Source organism: Salmo salar, chromosome ssa18 (genome assembly GCF_905237065.1).
Source record: "Salmo salar chromosome ssa18, Ssal_v3.1, whole genome shotgun sequence".
NCBI classification, from domain to species: domain Eukaryota; kingdom Metazoa; phylum Chordata; class Actinopteri; order Salmoniformes; family Salmonidae; genus Salmo; species Salmo salar.
In genome coordinates this window covers 25,788,116-25,813,009 of record NC_059459.1, presented here as the reverse complement: position 1 = coordinate 25,813,009, position 24,894 = coordinate 25,788,116, and the positions used below count along the sequence as shown (strand labels likewise).

The 24,894-nt window shown below is 44.1% G+C and overlaps 1 protein-coding gene across 7 annotated transcripts in view; it reads right to left on the bottom strand.

Annotated features, from left to right (window-relative positions):
* LOC106577115 (girdin) overlaps positions 1-24,393 on the bottom strand; it is a 105,327-nt gene extending 80,934 nt beyond the window's left edge. For 3 of the 7 annotated variants that reach the window (XR_006760348.1, XM_045700961.1, XM_045700965.1), the window contains exons 1-2: positions 23,572-24,391; positions 23,341-23,441 (exon numbers count right to left, since the gene is read on the bottom strand). Coding sequence is in view for 6 of the 7 variants with exons in the window: in XM_045700961.1 (XP_045556917.1) it covers positions 23,341-23,441; positions 23,572-23,634 (164 nt within the window). In the remaining variant the exon portion in view is untranslated. Of the gene's footprint in view, positions 1-23,340; positions 23,442-23,571 lie in introns of all 7 variants that reach the window. The other 4 variants (XM_045700963.1, XM_045700962.1, XM_045700967.1 and 1 more) reach the window with 4 other exon arrangements.
* Positions 24,394-24,894: the final 501 nt, after the last annotated feature.

The following is a 24,894-nucleotide window of genomic DNA, read 5'->3' as shown; positions in this document are numbered from 1 at the left end:
ATGGTCGTGGATGAATTGCACGGTAATGGGCCTCAGGATCTCGTCACGCTATCTCTGTGCATTCAAATTGCCATCGATAAAATGCAATTGTGTTTCTTGTCCGTAGCTTATGCCTGCCCATAACATAACCGCACTGCCACCATTGGGCACTCTGTTCACAACATTGACATCAGCAAACCGCTCGCCCACACAACGCCATACACGTGGTCTGCAGTTGTGAAGCCGGTTAGACGTACTGCCAAATTCTCTAAAATGACGTTGGAGGCGGCTTATGGTAGAGAAATGAACATTACACTCTCTGGCAACAGCTCTGGTGGAAATTTCTGCAGTCAGCATGCCAATTGCATGCTCCCTCAAAACTTGAGACATCTGTAGCATTGTGTTGTGTGACAAAACTGCACATTTTAGAGTATCCTTTTGTCCCCAGCACAAGGTGCACCTGTGTAATGATAATGCTGTTTAATCAGTTTCTTAATATGCCACACCTGTCAGGCGGATGGATTATCTTGGCAAAGGAGAAATGCTCACTAACAGGGATGTAAACAAATTTGTGTAGAACTTTACAGAGAAAAAGCTTTTTGTGCATATGGAACATTTCTGGGATTTTTTATTTCAGCTCATGAAATATGGGACCAACATTTACATGTTGCGTTTATATTTTTTGTTCAGTGTACATGTCGGATAAAAAAAATTTCATGACAGGCCTGATGGAAACGGAACATTTTTCGGTAAAATTTACAAATGTTGACAATGTGGGATCATTATGTGTCGGTAAAATTAATTGTGCAATTAACTTTTTTTTTATGGCTTTTATGAGTAAATATTGATATAATAACCATTTTATCGAAGTAAACTTGGAGTCACGCGATGATGTGTGGTCCTCCCACTACGACTCAGTTTATTGGGCTCCAGATTAAATACATTATGATGAACTTCACATGGTGGGAAAAGTGCAAGGTGATGAGCTTGATGCTCCTTTCCAATAACCATTGAGGGTCTTATTCTGGTTACATGATAAATCGATGCTTGGCTTCCGTTTAAACAAAAAAAATCTCACTCTTTTGTCCACAATAATTTCATCATGTAGGCCTTACATGCGCTTTAGCCAGCTAGACCGCACGTACAAATACCAGAGTGGGCACAGTTGCTATATAATGCAAACATTTTTTTACCACAAACTGTATTTTTATGTGCACTACGTCATCACACAAGTCAGTTTAATGGAAACATCTCTGTTGGGAAAATGTGCATATGGTTTATATGCAGATTTGAGAATGTTCGCATGACAATCTGTTGCCAATTGGATGGTGTTTGAACATATAGCGTATAGCCGGCACAGGTTGTACCGGAACGATGACACACCTCGCACGGCGAGTGCAAGGAGCTGGCACAGGACGTACTGGGCTGTGAAGGCGTACTGGAGACTTGGTGCGTAGAGCCGGCACAAATTGTAACGGAACGATGACACACTTTGCACGGCGAGTGCGGGGAGCTGGCACAGGACGCACTGGACTGGGGACACGCACTTCAGGGCGAGTGCGTGTTTGAACATTGACATTTCTCATGGTTAGGTTGAGGACCCCAGTACTGATAGAGCTAGGTCTTAACTATGTTGTTCGTCTGTGACAGTTTGCCACAAAAACAACTTAACTTATTACTTTGAGTCAAGTGCGAGACTGTAAGGGTCCTGTGTGTAGCTGGTGTAGAGAGTCAGGCGCAGGACAGCAGATATGAGTAGAACAACACCAGGTCTGTAAGGGTCCTGTGTGTAGCTGGTATAGAGAGTCAGGCGCAGGACAGCAGATATGAGTAGAACAACACCAGGTCTGTAAGGGTCCTGTGTGTAGCTGGTGTAGAGAGTCAGGCGCAGGACAGCAGATATGAGTAGAACAACACCAGGTCTGTAAGGGTCCTGTGTGTAGCTGGTGTAGAGAGTCAGGCGCAGGACAGCAGATATGAGTAGAACAACACCAGGTCTGTAAGGTTCCTGTGTGTAGCTGGTGTAGAGAGTCAGGTGCAGGACAGCAGATATGAGTAGAACAACACCAGGTCTGTAAGGGTCCTGTGTGTAGCTGGTGTAGAGAGTCAGGCGCAGGACAGCAGATATGAGTAGAACAACACCAGGTCTGTAAGGGTCCTGTGTGTAGCTGGTGTAGAGAGTCAGGCGCAGGACAGCAGATATGAGTAGAACAACACCAGGTCTGTAATGGTCCTGTGTGTAGCTGGTGTAGAGAGTCAGGCGCAGGACAGCAGAAATGAGTAGAACAACACCAGGTCTGTAAGGGTCCTGTGTGTAGCTGGTGTAGAGAGTCAGGCGCAGGACAGCAGATATGAGTAGAACAACACCAGGTCTGTAAGGGTCCTGTGTGTAGCTGGTGTAGAGAGTCAGGTGCAGGACAGCAGATATGAGTAGAACAACACCAGGTCTGTAAGGGTCCTGTGTGTAGCTGGTGTAGAGAGTCAGGCGCAGGACAGCAGAAATGAGTAGAACAACACCAGGTCTGTAAGGGTCCTGTGTGTAGCTGGTGTAGAGAGTCAGGCGCAGGACAGCAGATATGAGTAGAACAACACCAGGTCTGTAAGGGTCCTGTGTGTAGCTGGTGTAGAGAGTCAGGCGCAGGACAGCAGATATGAGTAGAACAACACCAGGTCGTAAGGGTCCTGTGTGTAGCTGGTGTAGAGAGTCAGGCGCAGGACAGCAGATATGAGTAGAACAACACCAGGTCGTAAGGGTCCTGTGTGTAGCCGGTGTAGAGAGTCAGGCGCAGGACAGCAGATATGAGTAATCAACGTACTTTACTCAAAAAGACAAATTTACAAAGTAACATCGCGAGCCCACAAAGACGGACCAAATTACAATAAACAATCACTCAAACACAACATGGGGAACAGAGGGTTAAATAATAAACAAGTAATTGGTTGAGTGAAGCCAGGTGTGTAAGACAAAGACAGAACAAATGGAAAATGAAAAGTGGATCGGCGGTGGCTAGAAAGCCGGCGACGTCGACCGCCCGAACAGGGAGAGGGACCGACTTCGGCGGAAGTCGTGACAGAGACTCAGAGGGAGACAGCGTTCTAGTTCAGTCAAGGAGCACTATTGGGATGTGTTACCCTAAGGGCTAGCAGTGTGACTGCTGATGTTATCAGGAGTGTCAACCTGTGTTAACAACAGACGTTCCAAACACACTGGCACGTTTCACACCCACAATAAGATACTGATCTTTCATAGTGAATAACTCAACTCAGCTTCATCATAATTAGGGTATCAAAATCCCTCGAGAGTGAAGTTAACAGTAACACCTTTACCTAGTTGGTTTCCAATTTACTAAGCTTTCACATGGGTATGGTTCTGATACTGTCCTCAATGCACATGGCCAAAAAAAACTAAAAAACACACACTTCAGGACAGTCGGTTTTTTCCTTGTGTGAGGAATGCATTACATTTCAACAATCTGCCTTAAAGGGTAGAAAGCATGAGTTCTTACTCACCAAAGTAAGTGTGGTCAAAGACTTAGTAATTTAGTTGTTGTCACAATCTGCTTAGCTATAGCTACAAACATAGTTATGTTTTAGCGTTTATACATATTTATTAACTTATTTCCGGATATCTTGTAAACTACCCACAATGCACTATTTCTCAATGTCATATGGAGAACCGGTGCTACCTAGCTAGTTCCAGCTGGCTAACGTTAGCTACTAGCCATGCTAGCATGCAATTACATTCCAAACCAAGGGTTGGCACTAGTGAGCTACTATGCACATCCACAAAGAAGAAACCACATAAATGAATGCGAAAAAATATATCTCCTCTTCTCCTGTACATTTGGTATTGGTAGTCAAGTGATCGTTGTAGTAGTTTTCCGTCATCATTCGTAGCTAGTGCAGTAATACCCACAAGGACAGGGTTATGACTCATTTGTGGCCAAAAAACGAGAAGCTAGCTTTGAAGTGGGACCGGTTGGTCTGGTTGGAGCAAGTAGACTGGTGTAAGGGAACCGTGTGCACGTCTACTGTATGCGTGCTTATTTCACCCCGGAGGACTTTGATGGCTTAGTATAACCAGTGGAAGGCAGGATTCGGAATGTGTCACGAACGTCGTTGGAAGCATACTCGGACCAAAGTGCAGCGTGATCTGGGTTCCACATGTTTATTAAATGAAACTCTCTAAAAAAACAATAAGAATAAACGAACACGTGAAGCTACGGAGTGCTCACAGGCAACTACACATAAACAAGATCCCACAAAACACAGTGGGGAAATGGCTGCCTAAATATGATCTCCAAATCAGAGACAACGCTAAACAGCTGCCTCTGATTGGGAACCATACCAGGCCAACAAAGAAATCCACACACAAGATTACCCACCCTAGTCACACCCCGACCTAACCAAAATAGAGAATAAAAAGGCTCTCTATGGTCAGCGCGTGACAGTACCCCCCCCCCCCCCAAAGGTGCGGACTCCGGCCGCAAAACCTGACTCAATAGGGGAGGGTCCGGATGGGCATCTAGCGTCGGTGGCGGCTCCGGTGTGGGGCGAAGTACCCACTCCGCTCGCGGATCCGCCAGCATCGGTGGCGCCTCTGGTGTGGGACTTTGCCCCTGCCCAGACCCCGGGTCCGGCCATGGAGCCGGGTAGAACGCCGTGCCCGGACTGGGCCTCGGCGCAGAGGGCCCCGGCCATGGAGCTGGGTTGAACGCTGCACCCGGACTGGGCACCGGCGCCGAGGAAGGCTCCAGCAATGGAGCTGAGTTGGCCGCTGTGCCTGGACTGGACATAGGCGCAGAGGAAGGCTCCTGCCATGGAGCAGGACTGGACGCCATGCCTGGACTGGGCACCTGCGCAGAGGAAGGCTCCGGCCTAGGAGCTGGACTGGACACCGTGCCTGTACTGGGCATCGGCGCAGAGGAAGGCTCTGGCCTTGGAGCTGGACTGGACGCCGTGCCTGGACTGGGCACCTGCGCAGAGGAAGGCTCCGGCCTAGGAGCTGGACTGGACACCGTGCCTGTACTGGGCATCGGCGCAGAGGAAGGCTCTGGCCTTGGAGCTGGACTGGACGCCGTGCCTGGACTGGGCACCGGCACAGAGGGAGGCTCCTGCCATGGTGCAGGACTGGGTTCCGGCCTGTGGACCGTCGTAGGAGGTTCCGGACTGTGGACCGTCATAGGAGGTTCCGGACTGGGGACCGTCGCCGGAAGCCTGGTGCGTGGAGCTGGCACAGGTGGCAACGGACTGGTGACACGCACTTCAGGGCGAGTGCGAGGAGCAGGCACAGGACGTACCGGACTGTGAAGGCGCACTGGAGGCCTAGTGCGTGGGGCCGGTACAGGTGGCACCGGACTGGTGACACGCACTTCAGGGCGAGTGCGAGGAGCTGGCACAGGAGGTACTGGGCTGTGGAGGCGCACTGGAGAACTGGTGCGTATAGCCGGCACAGGTTGTACCGGAACGATGACACACCTCGCACGGCGAGTGCGAGGAGCTGGCACAGGACGTACTGGGCTGTGAAGGCGTACTGGAGACTTGGTGCGTAGAGCCGGCACAAATTGTAACGGAACAATGACACACTTTGCACGGCGAGTGCGGGGAGCTGGCACAGGACGCACTGGACTGGGGACACGCACTTCAGGGCGAGTGCGAGGAGGACACACAGGACGTACCGGACTGGGGAGGAGCACTGGAGGCCTGATGCGTGGGACCGGCACAAGTTGCACCGGACTGGTGACACGCTCCTCCAAAGGCCTGCGTTGCCACATACTCCTAGCCAACTCCATTCTCCGGTATCCCACCTCGCACTGTTCCATCGACTCCCAGGTGGGCTCTGGTACTCTCCTTGGGTCGACCGACCACCTCTCTATCTCCTCCCAGGTTGTCACTGGCTCACTCCCCGGCTCACTCCCCGCCCCGACCACCCCGTGTGCCCCCCCCCCAAAAAAAAAATTGGGGCTGTCTTTTGGGTTTTCAATGTGGCCGCGAACCCCGGTGTCGTCGCTGTCCTCCCTTCTCTCCTTGCGTCTGCCGCCAAGGAAGGCTTTCGTCTCCTGCCAAGATTTCCTCCCAAGTCCAGGATGTCTTCTCCTCCTTGGTCTCCTCCCAAGCCCAGGATACCCTCTCCTCCTGGACACGCTGCTTGGTCCTGTAGTGGTGGGATCTTCTGTCACGAACGTCGTTGGAAGCATACTCGGACCAAAGCGCAGCGTGATCTGGGTTCCACATGTTTATTAAACGAAACTCTAAAAAAAAACAATAAAGAATAAACGAACACGTGAAGCTATGGAGTGCTCACAGGCAACTACACATAAACAAGATCCCACAAAACACAGTGGGGAAATGGCTGCCTAAATATGATCCCCAATCAGAGACAATGCTAAACAGCTGCCTCTGATTGGGAACCATACCAGGCCAACAAAGAAATACACACACTAGATTACCCACCCTAGTCACACCCCGACCCAACCAAAATAGAGAATAAAAAGGCTCTCTATGGTCAGGGCGTGACAGAATGAGACTAGGTGATATGCCAAGCGTGAATGTGAAGCCTTTCTATCGACCTACCGGCACATTGCATGTGTCAGCAGTGATGGATATAAACCGAGTAAATTCAATGTGGATTTACCTCACTATATCGCTACTGGATTAACCGACTCTCCCTCGGCCGGTGAAATGGCCTCTCCCTCTGAAGGCCTCTCCTTTGCTCTTCTTTGGTAGCTAACTCAGCCGTCAATCGGTAAGTCTCTGCTCTCTCTACTTGTTGTTGTGTTCTGTGGGTTCCTGCCTGTGCTAGACTAGTTGTTCTCTGGCTTACTACTTAGCTATGTTGAACGTGGTGGTGCGCTAGCTAGGCTAGTTAGCTGGCTAGGCTAGCTAAAATAACAAATTTTAGCTGGCTGGCTTACTGGTTAAGATAACTGCCTATACCGGTAACATTATCTGATAACTGGTTAGATGGCATTATGTATTTCCAAAACACTGGTTTACTATAATGTGCCTGTTCGCTAGGTGTTGATAGCAACTGGCTGACTCACGCAGTGCTAATGTAATGTTAGCAGGCTAGCAGGGCTAACGTTAGCAGGCTGGTTGGTTAGCAACCTTGAAAGCAGATTTGTAACAAATTCATAAAGTATTTGCTTGTAAATTGGCTGAAAATGACACTGAAACCAGTAGTCATGTTAAACGTTATATGTTTGATGTTATTTTTGTTGGGTTTAAATTCTAGGGAATAGGCTGGCTTGCCAGGTCTTCCATAAAACATTTTCTGACATGGCTTTGGTATTGTTCGGAATTCAGATTTTATGTAATAACTTGAAAAATAGCAGTGTAACTTCGCATTGGGACTTTTGATGCATATACTAATGCAAATCCATACGTTACATGTGGTAACATTTATGCTACCTACCCTTTAAATAAATCAACAGCTTAGTAATCAATCATGCATTCTAAATAATTTTGTGACATTGTTTTTAAAACTACTAGATAACACAATTTGAGGTATTCATTGTGTAGCTACACTATATATACACACAAAAGTATGTGGAAACTATTTCAAATGAGTGAATTTGGCCATTTCAGCCACAACTGTTGCTGACAGGTGTATAACATCGAGCACACAGCCATGCACTCTCCATAGACAAACATTAGCAGTAGAATGGCCTTACTGAAGAGCTCAGTGGCTTTCAACGTGGCACCGTCATAGGATGCCACCTTTCCAACAAGTCAGTTTGTGAAATTTCTGCCCTGCTAGAGCTGTCCCAGTCAACTCTCAAGTGCTGTTATTGTGAAGTAAAAACGTCTAGAAGCAACAACGGCTCAGCCACAAAGTGATAGGCAACATCAGCTCACAGAACAGAACCGCCGAGTGCTGAAGCTCGTAGCACGTAAAAATTGTCTGTCCTCAGTTGCAACACTCACTATCGAGTTCCAAACTGCCTCTGGAAGCAACGTCAGCACAATAACTGTTTGTCGGGAGCTCCATGAAATTGGTATCCATGGCTGAGCAGCCTCACACAAGCCTAAGATCATCATGTGCAATGCCAAGTGTTGGCTAGAGTGGTGTAAAGCTCGCCGCCATTGGACTCTATGACTGTGGAAACGCGTTCTCTGGAGTGATGAATCACGCTTCACCATCTGGCAGTCCAACGAACAAATCTGGGTTTGGCGGATGCCAGGAGTTCGCTACCTGCCCCAATGCATAGTGCCAACTGTAAAGTTTGGTGGAGGAGGAATAATGGTCTGGGGCTTTTTTTCATGGTTTCATGGTTCGGGCTAGGCCCCTTAGTTCCAGTGAAGAGAAATCTTAACGCTAGGGTTGCAAAGGGTCGTAAACTTTCTGGGAAATTTCTGGAAATTTTCCATGGGAAGTTAAGCCCGGGAATTTTGGGAATTCTGCTTAAATTCATCAAAAAAGTTAGCTTATAATAGTGAACCTTTTTGTGGGATACACATAAGGCAATTCTAGGTCTTGTGGCATATTTTGGTTAAACTATCCCCAATTCAATAGAATTTCAACCCTCTGCATGCATAGTGCATTCTTCCATCACATGTGCAGTGCACTCTTCCATCACATGTACAGCTGATTCTCAAGATCTTGCACACTATTGAGATGCTATTGAGCCCACACTACTACACTGTCTGAGCCAAGGACTACATGCTTTCTGGTCAGTTTTGATCACAATACAGGGTGGGGTGAATATATTTTATGACATAAATGGTTTGTTGTTAACTAGTAAATAGTAGCCTACAGCAAAGTGTGTTTAAATCATTTCTAACTTGTTAACAATTTCTGCTAGTAGGTTTTTGCTACCATGTGGGTTTTAGCTTGCTTGAGCCTGCTAACTGAAGAGTGTTAATTAATCTGTTTCCATACATGTTTCATTTTAAAACATTTGTCTTACAAAGGAGTTGTTTAATCTAACCGCTTAACTATTTATATGTAAATTTTTTAACTCATTTTTTTCTAATCTTTACAGGAAAATGCCACGGGCACTATCTGATGTGTGGAGACATTTCACTGCAGCTAATGTAGAAGGAAAAGCTGTGTACATTTGCAAATACTGTGCCAAATCATATGTGAAGAATGCAACAAAGATGCAGAATCATCTGGCCAAGTGCATAAAGTTCCCTCAGCGCTCACAACAAGCAACCTCTGACACCTTATCGATAGCAACAGCTCACGGTCCTCCTGGAATCAGAAGATTTTTTGACTCAATGGAGGAACGTTGACAGAGAAATGCTGATGAATGTCTTGCAAGAGTTGTGTATGCAACTGGTTCACCTCTGATGCTCACAGGCGACGTGTATTGGAAGTAGAGGTCGACCGATTAATCGGCATGGCTGATTAATTAGGGCCAATTTCAAGTTTTCATAACAATCGGTAATTGGCATTTTTGGATGCCGATTATGGCCAATTACATTGCAATACACGAGGAGACTGCGTGGCAGGCTGATCACCTGTTACGCGAGTGCAGCAAGGAGCCAAGATAAGCTAGCATTAAACTTATCTTATAAAAAACAATCAATCTTAACATAATCACTAGTTAACAACACATGGTTGATGATATTACTAGTTTAACTAGCTTGTCCTGCATTGCATATAATCAATGCGGTGCCTGTTAATTTATCATCGAATCACAGCCTACTTCGCCAAACGGGTGATGATTTAACAAGCGCATTTGCGAAAAAAGCACAATTGTTGCACCAATGTACCTAACCATAAACATCAATGCCTTTCTTAAAATCAATACACAAGTATATTTTTTTAAACCTGCATATTTAGTTAAAATAAATTAATGTTAGCAGGCAATATTAACTAGGGAAATTGTGTCACTTCTCTTGCATTCTAAGCAAGCAGAGTCAGGGTATATGCAGCAGTTTGGGCCGCCTGGCTCGTTGCAAACTGTGTGAAGACCATTTCTTCCTAACAAAGACCTTCATTAATTTTCCAGAATTTTACATAATTATGACATAACATTGAAGGTTGTGCAATGTAACAGCAATATTTAGACTTAGGGTTGCCACCCGTTCGATAAAATATGGAACGGTTCCATATTTCACTGAAAGAATAAACGTTTTGTTTTCAAAATGATCGTTTCCGGATTTGACCATATTAATGACCTAAGGCTCATATTTCTGTATGTTTCTTATATTATAATTAAGTCTATCATTTGATATTTGATAGAGCAGTCTGACTGAGTGGTGGTAGGCAGCAGCAAGCTTGTGCTGCCATCCTGTTAGAAGGTAACAGATAATTTTATTACAGTGGTTAAAATGGATTTTCATTGTGTTCCATGGCGTTATTCACCCCCTAGTGGAGCATTCTGGAATTTCTATTTATTTTATTTTTTTATTTCACCTTTATTTATCCAGGTAGGCTAGTTGAGAACAAGTTCTCATTTACAACTGCGACCTGGCCAAGATAAAGCAAAGCAGTGTGACACAGACAACAACACAGAGTTACACATGGGGTAAACAATAAACAAGCCAATAACACAATAAACAAGTCAATGACACAGTAGAAAAAAAAGAAAGTCTATATACAGTGTGTGCAAAAGGCCTGAGGAGGTAGACAACAAATAGGCCATAGGAGCGAATAATTACAATTTAGCAGATTAACACTGGAATGATAAATGAGCACATGATGATGTGGAAGTAGAAATATTGGTGTGCAAAAGAGCAGAAAAGCAAATAAAATAAAAACAGTATGGGGATGAGGTAGGTAGATTGGGTGGGCAATTTACAGATGGACTATGTACAGCTGCAGGAATCGGCCAGCAGCTCAGGTAGCTGATGTTTAAAGTTGGTGAGGGAAATAAAAGTCTCCAACTTCAGCGATTTTTTTGTTGCCAAATGAGGTGTTGGCTTTGGGGATGATCAGTGAGGTATACCTGCTGGAACGTGTGCTACGGGTGGGTGTTGTTATCGTGACCAGTGAACTGAGATAAGGTGGAGTTTTACCTAGCATAGACTTATAGATGACCTGGAGCCAGTGGGTCTGGCGACGAATATGTAGCGAGGGCCAGCCGACTAGAGCATACAGGTCGCAGTGGTGGGTGGTATAAGGTGATTTGCTGTAACGTGACACTTCCTACGGCTCCCATAGGCTCTCAGAGCCCGGGAAAAAGCTGAATGATATCGAGGCAGCCCCAGGCTGAAACACATTATCGCGTTTGGATAGTGGCTGGTCAGAGTACTCTGAGTCTCAGGCTCGTGCACGAGGGCACGAGATGTTTTTATTTTCTCTCTCTTTGTACGTATACACGCTTTCCCGGTCGGAATATTATCGCTTTTTTATGAGAAAAATGGCATAAAAATTGATTTTAAACAGCGGTTGACATGCTTCGAAGTACGGTAATGGAATATTTAGAATTTTTTCGCACGAAATGCGCCATGCTCGTCACCCTTATTTACCCTTTCGGATAGTGTCTTGAACGCACGAACAAAACGCCGCTATTTGGATATAACAATGGATTATTTGGGACCAAACCAACATTTGTTATTGAAGTAGGCTTCCCTGTAGCTCAGTTGGTAGAGCATTTTGTTTACAATGCCAGCATGGTGTGTGCAACGCCAGGGTTGTGGGTTCGATTCCCACAGGGGGCCAGTACAAAAAATAAATAAATAAATAAAATGAAATGTATGCATTCACTACTGTAAGTTGCTCTGGATAAGAGCGTCTACTAAATGACTAAAATGTAAATTTGGTAACAAAACGGATGGCACTGTGATAGACTGCATCCAGTTTGCTGAGTAGAGTAATGGAAGCTATTTTGTAGATGACATCGCCAAAGTCGAGGATCGGTAGGATAGTCAGTTTTACTAGGGTAAGTTTGGCGGCGTGAGTGAAGGAGGCTTTGTTGCGAAATAGAAAGCCGACTCTAGATTTGATTTTGGATTGGAGATGTTTAATATGAGTCTGGAAGGAGAGTTTACAATCTAACCAGAAAACTCGGTATTTATAGTTGTCCCCATATTCTAGGTCGGAACCGTCCAGGGTGGTGATGCTAGTCGGGCAGGCAGGTGCGGGCAGCGAACGGTTGAAAAGCATGCATTTGGTTTTACTAGCGTTTAAGAGCAGTTGGAGGCCACGGAAGGAGTGTTGTATGGCATTGAAGCTCGTTTGGAGGTTTGTTAGCACAGTGTCCAAGGAAGGGCCAGAAGTATACAGAATTATGTCGTCTGCGTAGAGGTGGATCAGGGAATCGCCCACAGCAAGAGCGACATCATTGATATATACAGAGAAAAGAGTCGGCCCGAGAATTGAACCCTGTGGTACCCCCATAGAGACTGCCAGATGTCCGGACAACATGCCCTCCGATTTGACACTCACACTTAGAAAGACTGTACGCAAACAGGAAGTAGAGAATTCGTTCTGCACACATAGCAGCAGCTAAAAACAACGCTACGGTGCAGGTCTTTCAGTGTAGCTATTTCATGTCACGCTTCAGCCTCGGAAAATATTTGTTTGTAAGTTCGATTCAAGCATTTAGCTAGTGATGATAATCTTGTTATTGATAGAATTGCTTACATATCAATGTTGGTTGGTTGTATTTACTCACACAAATTGCAATGCCTTTCATGTATGCCGTCAGCTGTATTACTTTGCTTGTGCGTCATGTAAACGAATTGTAAAACATACAATACTGAAATTCTGTTACTGTTTCTGGTGTAATATGCTTTGTTATTCTACAGAGATGGTTGTACATTGGAGTAATGAAAGGAGTTAGCCAATTACTATATGAGTAACAATTAGCTATATAGTTTGGCGTCGTGCCAGATGCATGGTACCTTGGCACGTGGTTTGTATTTTCATGCAACCTCAACTTGAAAGGTATAATGTACAGCTACAGTATGTCGATGTGAATTACATACTAAAATATATTCTTTTCTGTATTTTGCAGTTTCACAACATAAAGGTTTTCAATATATTCATTCAAGAAAAGTCACGCCTTGGGAGTTTTATTGAAGACTTTTTGAAGATTTTTTGAAGATAGTTGTTAGCTATCTGTCTAGTTTTGCATGGGAACGCAATTCAAGGGCAGAATAAAGCTCGTAAACATTCATTCAAACAGCACTTTCCAACGATTGCCAGCAGCTCTTTGCAATGCTTGAAGCACAGCGCTGTTTATGACTTCAAGCCTATCAACTCCCGAGATTAGGCTGGCAATACTATAGTGCCTATAAGAACATCCAATGGTCAAAGGTATATGAAATACAAATGGTACAGAGAGAAATAGTCCTATAATTCCTATAATAACTACAACCTAAAACTTCTTAACTGGGAATATTGAAGACTCATGTTAACCTGTTAGGGCTGGGGGGCAGTATTGACACGGCCGGATAAAAAACGTACCCGATTTAATCTGGTTACTACTCCTGCCCAGTAACTATAATATGCATATAATTATTGGCTTTGGATAGAAAACACCCTAAAGTTTCTAAAACTGTTTGAATGGTGTCTGTGAGTATAACAGAACTCATATGGCAGGCAAAAACCTGAGAAGATTCTGAACAGGAAGTGGCCTGTCTGACAAGTTGTTGTTCGTCTTGGCTCTTTTTATTGAAGACTGAGGATCTTTGCTGTAACGTGACACTTCCTACGGCTCCCATAGGCTCTCAGAGCCCGGGAAAAAGCTGAATGATATCGAGGCAGCCCCAGGCTGAAACACATTATCGCGTTTGGATAGTGGCTTGTCAGAGTACTCTGAGACTCAGGCTCATGCACGAGGGCACGAGATGTTTTTATTTTCTCTCTCTTTGTACGTATACACGCTTTCCCGGTCGGAATATTATCGCTTTTTTACGAGAAAAATGGCATAAAAATTGATTTTAAACAGCGGTTGACATGCTTCGAAGTACGGTAATGGAATATTTAGAATTTTTTTGTCACGAAATGCGCCATGCTCGTCACCCTTATTTACCCTTTCGGATAGTGTCTTGAACGCACTAACAAAACGCCGCTATTTGGATATAACAATGGATTATTTGGGACCAAACCAACATTTGTTACTGAAGTAGAAGTCCTGGGAGTGCATTCTGACGAAGAACAGCAAAGGTAATAACATTTTTCTTATAGTAAATCTGACTTTGGTGAGTGCTAAACTTGCTGGGTGTCTAAATAGCTAGCCCTGTGATGCCGGGCTATCTACTTAGAATATTGCAAAATGTGCTTTCACCGAAAAGCTATTTTAAAATTGGACATATCGAGTGCATAGAGGAGTTCTGTATCTATAATTCTTAAAATAATTGTTATGTTTTTTGTGAACGTTTATCGTGAGTAATTTAGTAAATTCACCGGCAGTCTTCGGTCGGAATGCTAGTCACATGCTAGTCACATGCTAATGTAAAAAGCTGGTTTTTGATATAAATATGAACTTGATTGAACAAAACATGCATGTATTGTATAACATAATGTCCTAGGGTTGTCATCTGATGAAGATCATCAATGGTTAGTGCTGCATTTAGCTGTGGTTTGGGTTTATGTGACATTATATGCTAGCTTGAAAAATGGGTGTCTGATTATTTCTGGCTGGGTACTCTGCTGACATAATCTAATGTTTTGCTTTCGTTGTAAAGCCTTTTTGAAATCGGACAGTGTGGTTAGATTAACGAGAGTCTTGTCTTTAAAATGGTGTAAAATAGTCATATGTTTGAAAAATTGAAGTTTTTGCATTTTTGAGGTATTTGAATATCGCGCCACGGGATTACACTGGCTGTTGAGTAGGTGGGACGCAAGCGTCCCACCTAGCCCATAGAGGTTAAAAGGAACCACCAGATTTCATATGTTCTCATGTTCTGAGCAAGGAACTTAAATGTTAGCTTTTTTACATGGCACATATTGCACTTTTACTTTCTTCTCCAACACTGTGTTTTTGCATTATTTAAACCAAATTGAACATGTTTCATTATTTATGAGACTAAATTGATTTTATTGCTTTATTATATTAAGTTAAAATAAAAGTGTTCATTCAGTATTGTTGTAATGGTCATTATTACAAATATATATATACAAATCGGCCAATTAATCAGTATCGTATTTTTTTGGTCCTCCAATAATCGGTATCGGCGGTGAAAAATCATCGGTCAACTTCTAATTGGAAGAGATTTCTGAATGTTCTTTGTCCAGCATACACCCCTCCAACCAGACATGCTTTATCTACTCTTTTTCTGGATGCAGAGTTCAACAGAGTTCAAGTGAAGGTCAAGCAAATCATAGAGAAAGCAGACTGTATTGCAATCATTTCTGATGGGTGGTCGAATGTTCGTGGGCAAGGAATAATTAACTACATCATCTCCACCCCTCAACCAGTATTCTACAAGAGCACAGACACAAGGGACAACAGACACACTGGTCTCTACATTGCAGATGAGCTGAAGGCAGTCATCAATGATCTTTGATCACAGGAGGTATTTGCACTGGTGACAGACAATGCTGTGAAGATGAAGGCTGCTTGGTCTGTGGAGGAGTCCTACCCTTACATCACACCCATTGGCTGTGCTGCTTATGCATTGAATCTGCTCCTCAAGGACATCATGGCACTGAAAACAATAGATACTCTACAAGAGAGCCAAGGAAATGGTTAGGTATGTGAAGGGTCATCAAGTTATAGCAGCAATCTACCTCACCAAGCAAAGTGAGAAGAATAAGAGCACCACATTGAAGCTGCCCAGCAACACCCGTTGGGGTGGTGTTGTCATCATGTTTGACAGTCTCCTGGAGGGGAAGGAGTCTCTCCAAGAAATGGCCATATCACAGTCTGCCGATATGGACAGCTTCATCAAGAGGGTCTTCCTGGATGATGTATTTTGGGAGAGAGTGGTAAGCAGCCTGAAACTACTGAAACCTATAGCAGTAGCCATTGCACAGATTGAGGGAGACAATGCCATCCTGTCTGATGTTCAGACTCTGCTTGCAGATGTAAGAGAAGAAATCCTTACTGCCCTGCCCACTTCACTGTTGCTCCAAGCAGAGAAAACTGCAGTTCTGAAATACATCAAAAAGCATGAAGACTTCTGCCTGAAGCCCATACACGCCACAGCGTACATGTTGGACCCCAAGTATGCTGGCAAGAGCATCCTGTCTGGTGCAGAGATCAACAAGGCCTATGGTCTCATCACTACTGTGTCTCGCCACCTTGGCCTGGATGAGGGCAAGGTTCTTGGCAGTCTGGTGAAGTACACCTCTAAGCAAGGGCTTTGGGATGTAGATGCAATATGGCAGTCATGCCAACATATCTCATCAGCCAGCTGGTGGAAAGGACTTTGTGGATCTGAGGCTCTTTCCCCTGTTGCCTCCATCATCCTCCAAATCCCACCAACATCAGCCGCCTCAGAGCGCAATTGGTCCTTGTTTGGGAACACACACACCAAAGCACACAACAGGCTGACCAATACAAGGGTTGAAAAATTGGTGGCCATCAAAGGCTTTTTGAGCCTGACAACGAGCCATCCTCAACAAGGTTGGAAAGTGACAGTGAAGATGAGGCCTCAGAGTCTGATGTTCAAGAGGTGGACATTGAGGATGTCCATGGAGAAGACATGGAGCCTGAGAGCAAGACAACCAAAGCTTTAGTTTCTAGACTATCATTTTACAGATGTATGCTGAAAATGTTTTCAGGAGATGCGATGGATCATTGGGGATCATTCAACATTCCCTTTCTTTTGTTGTTCAGGGAAAACATCCCATGTGAAGAGTCAACTAATTAAAGTTAAATTCGTAACTAAATTGTTTTTTTTTTACATTTCTATTGGAAGGATTTAATCATTTTTAATTGTCTACTTATGATAAGGTAAAATGTTTATGTTTCTGTCTCCATATGTTATGGTAAATATATCCAATGCAAAAAACATCTACATTTAAATGGTATTAATATTAATTTGCATATATTTCCGTAAATTCCCATATATTCCCGTTAATTCCGACAGAAAGTTTCCACCTCTGAATATTCCCCAAAATGTGCAACCCTACTTAACACTACAGCATACAATGACATTCTAGACGATTCTGTGCTTCCAACTTTGTGCCAACAGTTTAGGGAAGGCCCTTTCCTGTTTCAGCATGACAAAGCCCCCGTGCACAAAGCGAGGTCCATATAGAAATGGTTTGTCAAGTTTGGTGTGGAAGAACTTGACTGCCCTGAACAAAGCCCTGACCTCAACCCCATCAAACACCTATGGGAAGAATTGGAACACCGACTGCGAGCCAGGCCTAATCGCCCAACATCAGTGCCCGACCTCACTAACGCTCGTGTGGCTGAATGGAAGCAAGTCCCCGCAGCAATGTTCCAACATCTAGTGGAAAGCCTTCCCAGAAGAGTGGAGGCTGTTATAGCAGCAAAGGTGTGACCAACTCCATATTAATGCCCATGATTTGGGAATGAGATGTTCGACGAGCAGGTGTACCTGAAATTCAATAAAGTGGTATTGAATTGAACGATTGAACACTAACAAGACATAAGCATAGAAATATACTGTAACCTCATCTTTCTTCACAGACCATATGACCTAACAAACCATCACAGTTGACCCAATTTCTGAGTCTCTCCTTTACTGCCTGTCAGTTCAGACCTGTGCTTTGATGATCATCAACCAAAGGTTTTGGACCAACATGGTTTACGAGCTGAGAGATTCAGACATGCAGGCCTCCTTCACAGGTCAGATGTCTCTGGATACTCTCCTCTGACCTCCTTTCTCACTGAAGCCCATCTGATGGTGCGACCATGCAGCGCTGCACTGTTCTACTGGTCTGGAGATCTTAAAGCTTTGCTGATAAAGACTATGCATGTCCCAATGTTGGAGGACGGCAACATTACTCTTTATGACAAAATCTGTCATTAGTCGCATGGCCATTTAACCCTTAATGGCATGGTCATTAAATCTATAGTAAACAGGGTTGTGTGTATACATGCGTGTGTGTTTGTGTGCATGTATGCGATCCAAACTTTTTGCATTGATGTCTAACACAACCTCATGTGTATATGGTTGATTTCAAATGAAGCTTGACACAATTTCTTCCCTCACCATTAACTCTGTTCTAGATAATTCCACGAAAGACCACTCTACTCAGTATGGGATAAAACGGCCTTTAAATGAGTCTCAGTCATAATACCCATGATGGAAAAAAGAGGCCCATTGCCAAGCAACTGCAAAATGTAATAAACGAGTTTCCAGCGTCTTCCTAAAATCCCGTGTTGATAAGGATAAGCAGTAGGCCTAGACAAAAAATGAAAGGCCCAATTCATGAGACCAGGGAGCTATCATTGAACTATGAACTCAGCTAAATAAAAAATGACAACAATGATGATTTTTAATGAAAGCCACCATCCCTGAGAACTGACTTGTCTATACAGCGGATGTGTTGAGGCCTTTTGATCAGCTGTGCTCCCACACACACTGCCGCCTCAGACTTGCAAATCAGAAAGACAGGGTCCTCTTTAACAGTGCTCTGAATGGCACTGGCCACGTGACCCTGCCGCTCATTCAGAGCCCTCTAGAGGAACCCTGTGGGGGGTCGTCTTAACCCCTTAATTAAATAGCATGGCGGGAGCTGTAATCCTGTCAGGCCGAGCTCTGTCTGCACAGAGAGGAAGCTGGGGAATGAGGATGCTAATTTAGTAACTCACATCTCTCTACATCACAGGGCCAGAAACACACAGCCAATTCAATGTGCCATGAAAACACAATCCCAATCCTGCCACGGCTTAGTTTTTTTTGGCTGAGGCCCCCCCACCCCCTCATTGGACAACATCACCCCCAGTGTTACTGGCTGCAGGCGCCTGAATAGGGCCCTTTGTGAGGTCGACAAAATCCAAATACTGTACCACACTGATTAAATAGGCGTTGAAAAACGGAGAGTCAAAGCACAAGTCAATAGTCAATGCAGAGCACAATACGGCCCGGGGGGGTCCGGCGTGTGCTGCGCTGGGGAGTAACCTACTTCTGACATGCTGCATCAGAGGGTAGAGCAAGGAACGGCTGCCCAGTGGGCCTCTCAGTCCAAACTAGGGTTGGGCGGTAGCCAGATTTTCATACCGTTACTGTACCATACCGGGGTATACCTTATTACAAGAAGTTCACACAAGGGGCGCTATTTCAACAACAAAAAATACACACCATTTAGGGAGCAGGGATCTTGACACAGGGGGGATTGCATGTCTCTTTTGTAACCAATAAACTTGATCTTGACATCTAGCCAGCTAGCAGGTTAGGAAACCAAATGCTTGGCTGGAGCCCTGAGCTGGGTATCATTTATTTGACACATCTTAGATTTCTTATAGTTATACTTAACTTATAGTTAAGCAGTGGCTTAGCCCCCAACAACAGTATTGAAAATGACTGAAAGGTTGCAAGTTCAAATCCCCGAGCTGACAAGGTACAAATCTGTTGTTCTGAACAAGGCAGTTAACCCACTGTTCTGAGGCCGTCATTGAAACTAAGAATTTGTTCTTAACTGACTTGCCCAGTTAAATAAAGGTAAATAAAATAAAAAAGGAGGAGTGATGGCTAACTAGTGGAATTCCCAGAGACTAATGTGGATGATGACTTTAGAACGAAGTCTCACTGTGGTTAGTGTGGTGGGACTGTGTTCAGCACCGGTATCATGGCCACCTACTGAAATAGACTCTCTACAGGAGAGCACATACATGGTATATAATCCAGGGAGAGGGAACAGCAGCAGTAGGTACTGTAGCTTGGCCTTATTTTTAAACGCTCTAATGGATAGTTTGTTCTCTATGGAGCTTTGTGTCATTGCTGTACATTTCCATTGGGCCTTTCCTATTCCTGTGAGTCTCTGCATGGCCTGGTTAAAGCAAAAGCCTTTCAAGATCACAACAGCTGTTTCCTGCATGTATGACTCACATGGCTTTTTACAGCTCAACATCCTCAATAGTCTAGTGACATCAGACATGTCCACTGTTTTGGTGACCCTTCAAAGACAGAACAAACAGCTCTGTTGTGTTCACACCAACCATAGGTAAAGAGATAGGGAGATATGTCTCAGTTCAGGCACATAGATGGTAAGTAGTCTAGGAAGAGAGGGAGATCTGTGGCAAATAACAGCCAAGCAAAATGGTGGAGGATGCAGCATCTTCTGTCTGACTGGATGGCTGTCTGTCTATCTATCTATCTGGCTGGCTGTATATCTGGCTGGCTGTCAGTAACCTACGACTGAAGCATTTGATCTCGAAGGATAAAGAACCCAGCTGTGGGGAATTCAGCAAATACACACCAGCCATCCAGCAAGAATACAAATGATACCCCTTCTACCGATGCAGGGGAGAGAACAAAAGCAGGAGGCGTGCTGCTCAGTGAAAACACAGGGAGAGAGCGTGCAGAGAGGCGTGTTGTGTCTGGTTCAGCAGTGTGCAGAGAGGTGGTGGTGCTGACGCTGTTTCATCTTATAACCCGTTTTTCCAGGTGAAACAAACCCCGTCGGGGTGTGAATTGGGGGGCTGCTGGAGATTTTAATCCTATCTGGATTAAGATAATGAAACTGTTGTCGTTCAACAGATATCTTATCGATCTCATCTTCCTCGAAACTGTGTTAAGTGGCCATGTCGGCTTGGGAGTGGGCCGCGCCGGTCAGTGCTTAACACCTGACGGAGGTGTTAAGAGAGGGGCTCAGGAACACAGGTAGGGTGGTTTCCTTACAAATGCTGCATGGCTTCAGGTGGAATTCACGTGTGTGTGTATGTCACACATGCTCAATAGTCTCATTGATCTTAGCTTCATGGACTTTGAGGTGATTGCATATGAACACTGAAATGGGAGATATTAATGCTAACAATATCACTTCCAGAATGAGGGGGATGTAGTATGGCCTTGATACATAAATCTAGCTTCAATGCTTCTAGCTCGGAATTGGCCACAATTTGACCTTGAGGTCAACCTTTGCAGACACTATGAACATGCAGCCAGTCACCTTATTCCAAATGTTGACCTAAACCATTGTAATTTATTATGCATGTACAACCAGAATTATTTTTTACCACTGTAATGAGAAGAGGGAAATGACCGTTTTCTGTCCAGTCTGTGCTCCTCCCAAACAGGTCGCTGAAGGGTGGTCTAATTGGCTGGGCAGTAGTGACTGAGGGGCAGAACAGAGACACCAGGCCATCTGTGCCTCCAACTAGCCGTTAGATTATCCAGCCGGGCTTCCTGGACAACTGACGTCTGCCTGCCTCCCTGTCAACAGCTTGCAGAGAGAGCTATTACAAAATAACATACTACTACATACAGCTGCTTAAATCATTTGGAGACCCAATCTGTGTACAGTACGTGATGAATCACACACATACATTATTCAACATGCTTCAAATGGTAGTCAGGCAAACTCAGAATTTGGACAACAAGGTCTAGAACTTGTTTTATGTTAATTTCATGCAGTACATGATGCATCCTCTACTAGAAAGATGTGCAAAGCTAAAAGTCTTCACAGCCCTGTGATAGAAGGATGATTGCTATATGCCTTGTAGAAGTGTATTTTTAAATGGATAGTTTTAATCCTCTCTCGATAATGGCTGCTCATGGAAAAGACTGAGCCCCTTTACGAGGCTATATTGATCCCAGGCAGGACGATATCAAGTATGCCTACCATTACGCCCACAATAACAGCACTCTGCAGGAGTTTCAACACAGACACAGGCAGTGAGAGAGTTGGCTTGTTTGGCGAAGCCATTAGCTTTGCAAACTTCTGGGCGGTTAATAATGCTCCCTGCTCCACATGTGTTCCGAATCCGGCATCATTGCAGACAACATCACATTTGGTAGCTATGACCTGTTGAACAGGCTGAAGCCATATGAGCTGAACCAAATCAACCAGTAGCCTGGTTAACATTAACTTCATCTACTCTCACAACAACTCTATTGTTGGACCACTGTAAGCCCTGCATTTTGATATGAGCCAATCAAATAAATCACAGAACATGCGGGACTAAAATAAGTTAATCCAGCAAAAGGTAAATGTTTACCAGTAAAAGATGATATTTAAAAGAGCCAATGTAAGATGAAACTGCTGTAACTAAACATGTAGCCTTCATAAACTGAGACAAAGACCTGATTCACAACAGCTTCTGACAACGTGCCCTCTGTGTGAGAGTCTTGCTGGGCAGACTAGTGCCAACAGCTGCCCAAAAATGTACTACACACACACACACACAAAGCTAAGATGAAGTGACTGGCCTGCCCCAACATCCTGCCGACCAACAAGCACAGCTGAACTACAGTTCATTAAAAATGAAGTGTTCTTGAGCTGAGAATCAACAATTCCAAATATGAGGCTTCGACTTGTTATATTGGCAATTGTAAACTAGCCCTACTAGTATGACGACTGGGGTAATGGAAATGAATACAGCACCAAATTTGCTGAAACAGACCCGAGTAGGGTTTGCAAGGTCATTGGCAACCCAGTAAGACTAGAGAGCCTAGGACAGTGTTGCCAAGGCAGCATGAGGCCAGATAGTAGTAGGCCTACCTGGAAACTGTGAGATAATTGGCACAGTAGAGCTTAGATCTGTTAATAGAATGCATGATAAGTAACAAGTTTACAGTGAGCAAGGAGAGAGTGCTCGACAATAACACAAAGGAAATTCATGTGATGTTTGCCTTCTGATTTTGAAGTCAAAGGGTGATAATGTCCATAATAATAAATAACTGTCAGATGAGGCACTGGTTAATTGGATTAGGGGTGTCATTGTTATTCTACTGGTATAGGATTAATACGCCAAAATTGACACTGTATCATGCACACCTAGCCCAGACAAAAGCATGGGTGGAAACCGCCTTCTTATTTATCGTGTGTGTCTGTGATCATGGCAGAGATTGACGGATTCCTCATTTTGAATCCTCCTCAAGGGGTCGTGGGTGATTGAGGCAGAATAGACGCCCTCCGTACAGTTCTAGCAGGGAAGAAGAGCACGCACCAGGGAGTCTTCCAGTAGGCTGCAGATGACACTTCACGTTCTGACATTTTTTGTGACTGACCGCTCGAGTGGAAGATAAACTGCTGCCGACTCGAGCCATCGATACAGAACTCGAGGTGGTGGAACTGACTGCATAAAAATACCTACAATTCACACTGATTTCATTCTGATTACACCTCATCCTTGCATCGTTGGATGACATATTTCACTAATGAAATGTGTCATTCTAAGGAATTAATAAAAACATTGTTTGAATTTAAGTCCTGAATTTGTATCAATAATCATTTGTGTGTGCATGGGTGTTTGCGTCCACTGTAACCTACAGTGCAGGGCGAACGTTGACCAATGGATCAGAGAAGCATGCGTGGCCATTCATTCATTGATTCATGTGAAGAGAGTACCCATAAAAGACAAATACACTACTACTTACATCTCAAGCATGATCTCGTTTAAATAAATGCCATCCACTAATTCAATGTATTCCGATAGTTTGGTGCCATCGTTTCCAGATGAATGCCCAGCCGCCTTAACCTGAAAAATAGGACAATACGCCAAATCTGTCAGCAAAACCAAATCACTTTTTAACTTAGCATTTATTTTGGATACCCATCTTAATTAGGTGACTCAAATTCCCTGAGAATAGTTAATTAGGGTGCCTTACCCAGGCGACCAAAGGCGTGAGCAGAAATTGCTCCAGCAACGGCGTAAAAACCTCGCTTCCCATTTCCTTGTGGTGGACAGCGACAATTCCAGAGAATATGAATTAAATTGTGTTTCTCCTTGTCGGGGAATTTTCTCAACGTCGCCTTTCACCCCTCTGAACACGACCTTAATTTAGACGCCGTTCATGTGCTTGATTTAATTAAACATACACTCATTTCGCCGATGAAGAACACATGTCCATAGACGTCTGGTTTTGCTGAAAAATGTAATTAATCCACAATTCTCGGACCAGCAGCTACCTTAGATTGTCTTGCTACTTGCTTACTAAAGGACAAGGAATTCATCAAAAAAACATTAAACCATTGAATCCCATCTAGTCTGTGCCTGTAAAGGCAGCTGACCTATCTACAACTAAATAATGTGCTAAACTAAGACATTAGACCTGTACTGGTCGGCTAATAATATAGAAAATGGTCCATGAAACAAAAATCTAACGTTGAAGGATGACGAAGCACAGAGCTATAAACATTAACTGGTTTCCTCCAATGGACGTCGAGTTAGAATATTTTGTAAAAAAAAAATATTATATATATATGCTTTTCCCATCACGTTCCTTTTAGTCTTGAAGGTTGCATTTTTCCCCGCATAAAGCCAACGATTGTTCCAATTCTATATATGGCAGAGATGTCTTTCTCCTATCACTTAGTCACTTGGCTGGAAAAGGGGAATAACGGCTGTATAACCTACTCCTGGGTGATCTGAGTCTACTGATGGAGCTCCGCTCTAGACGAAGTATCGCCCCCCTTGACTCCGTTTCCATTCCAGCCTCCTCGTTCACCCGTAGAGGACGTGTCTTCTTCCGCCAAAATCAAATGCGCTCAAGAAAATAGGGCGCAAGCACATTGTCAGATAGAACAATGAGCTAGTTAGTTCTTTGACGTTGTCATGGACATTTCCCCATCCACATGAAATGCACTATGTTGTATGTAGACATAGAGACTAGGTTATCAGGGCATAACCTCAAATGTATTATGTTAGGTTGATTCACATTTTATGTGTCAGCTTTGTCAGTGATTATAGGGAAAGTGAGTGTGTCACTAGGCCTATGCATTGTGTGCAGCCTATGTAGGTTATGGGTTGTACTCATATAATAAATGATCTCAAACAAGACTAGAAAAAGAATTAGCGTTAACACATAAAGACCAATAAGAATGTCCAGACAAGGAATGAAAGTAAAAAGAAATAGCTGCCAAGCAGTGACTGATTATTCATTGAACTGACAATGGTTGAAGGCATTTCAGTGACACCTTGTGGATATCAT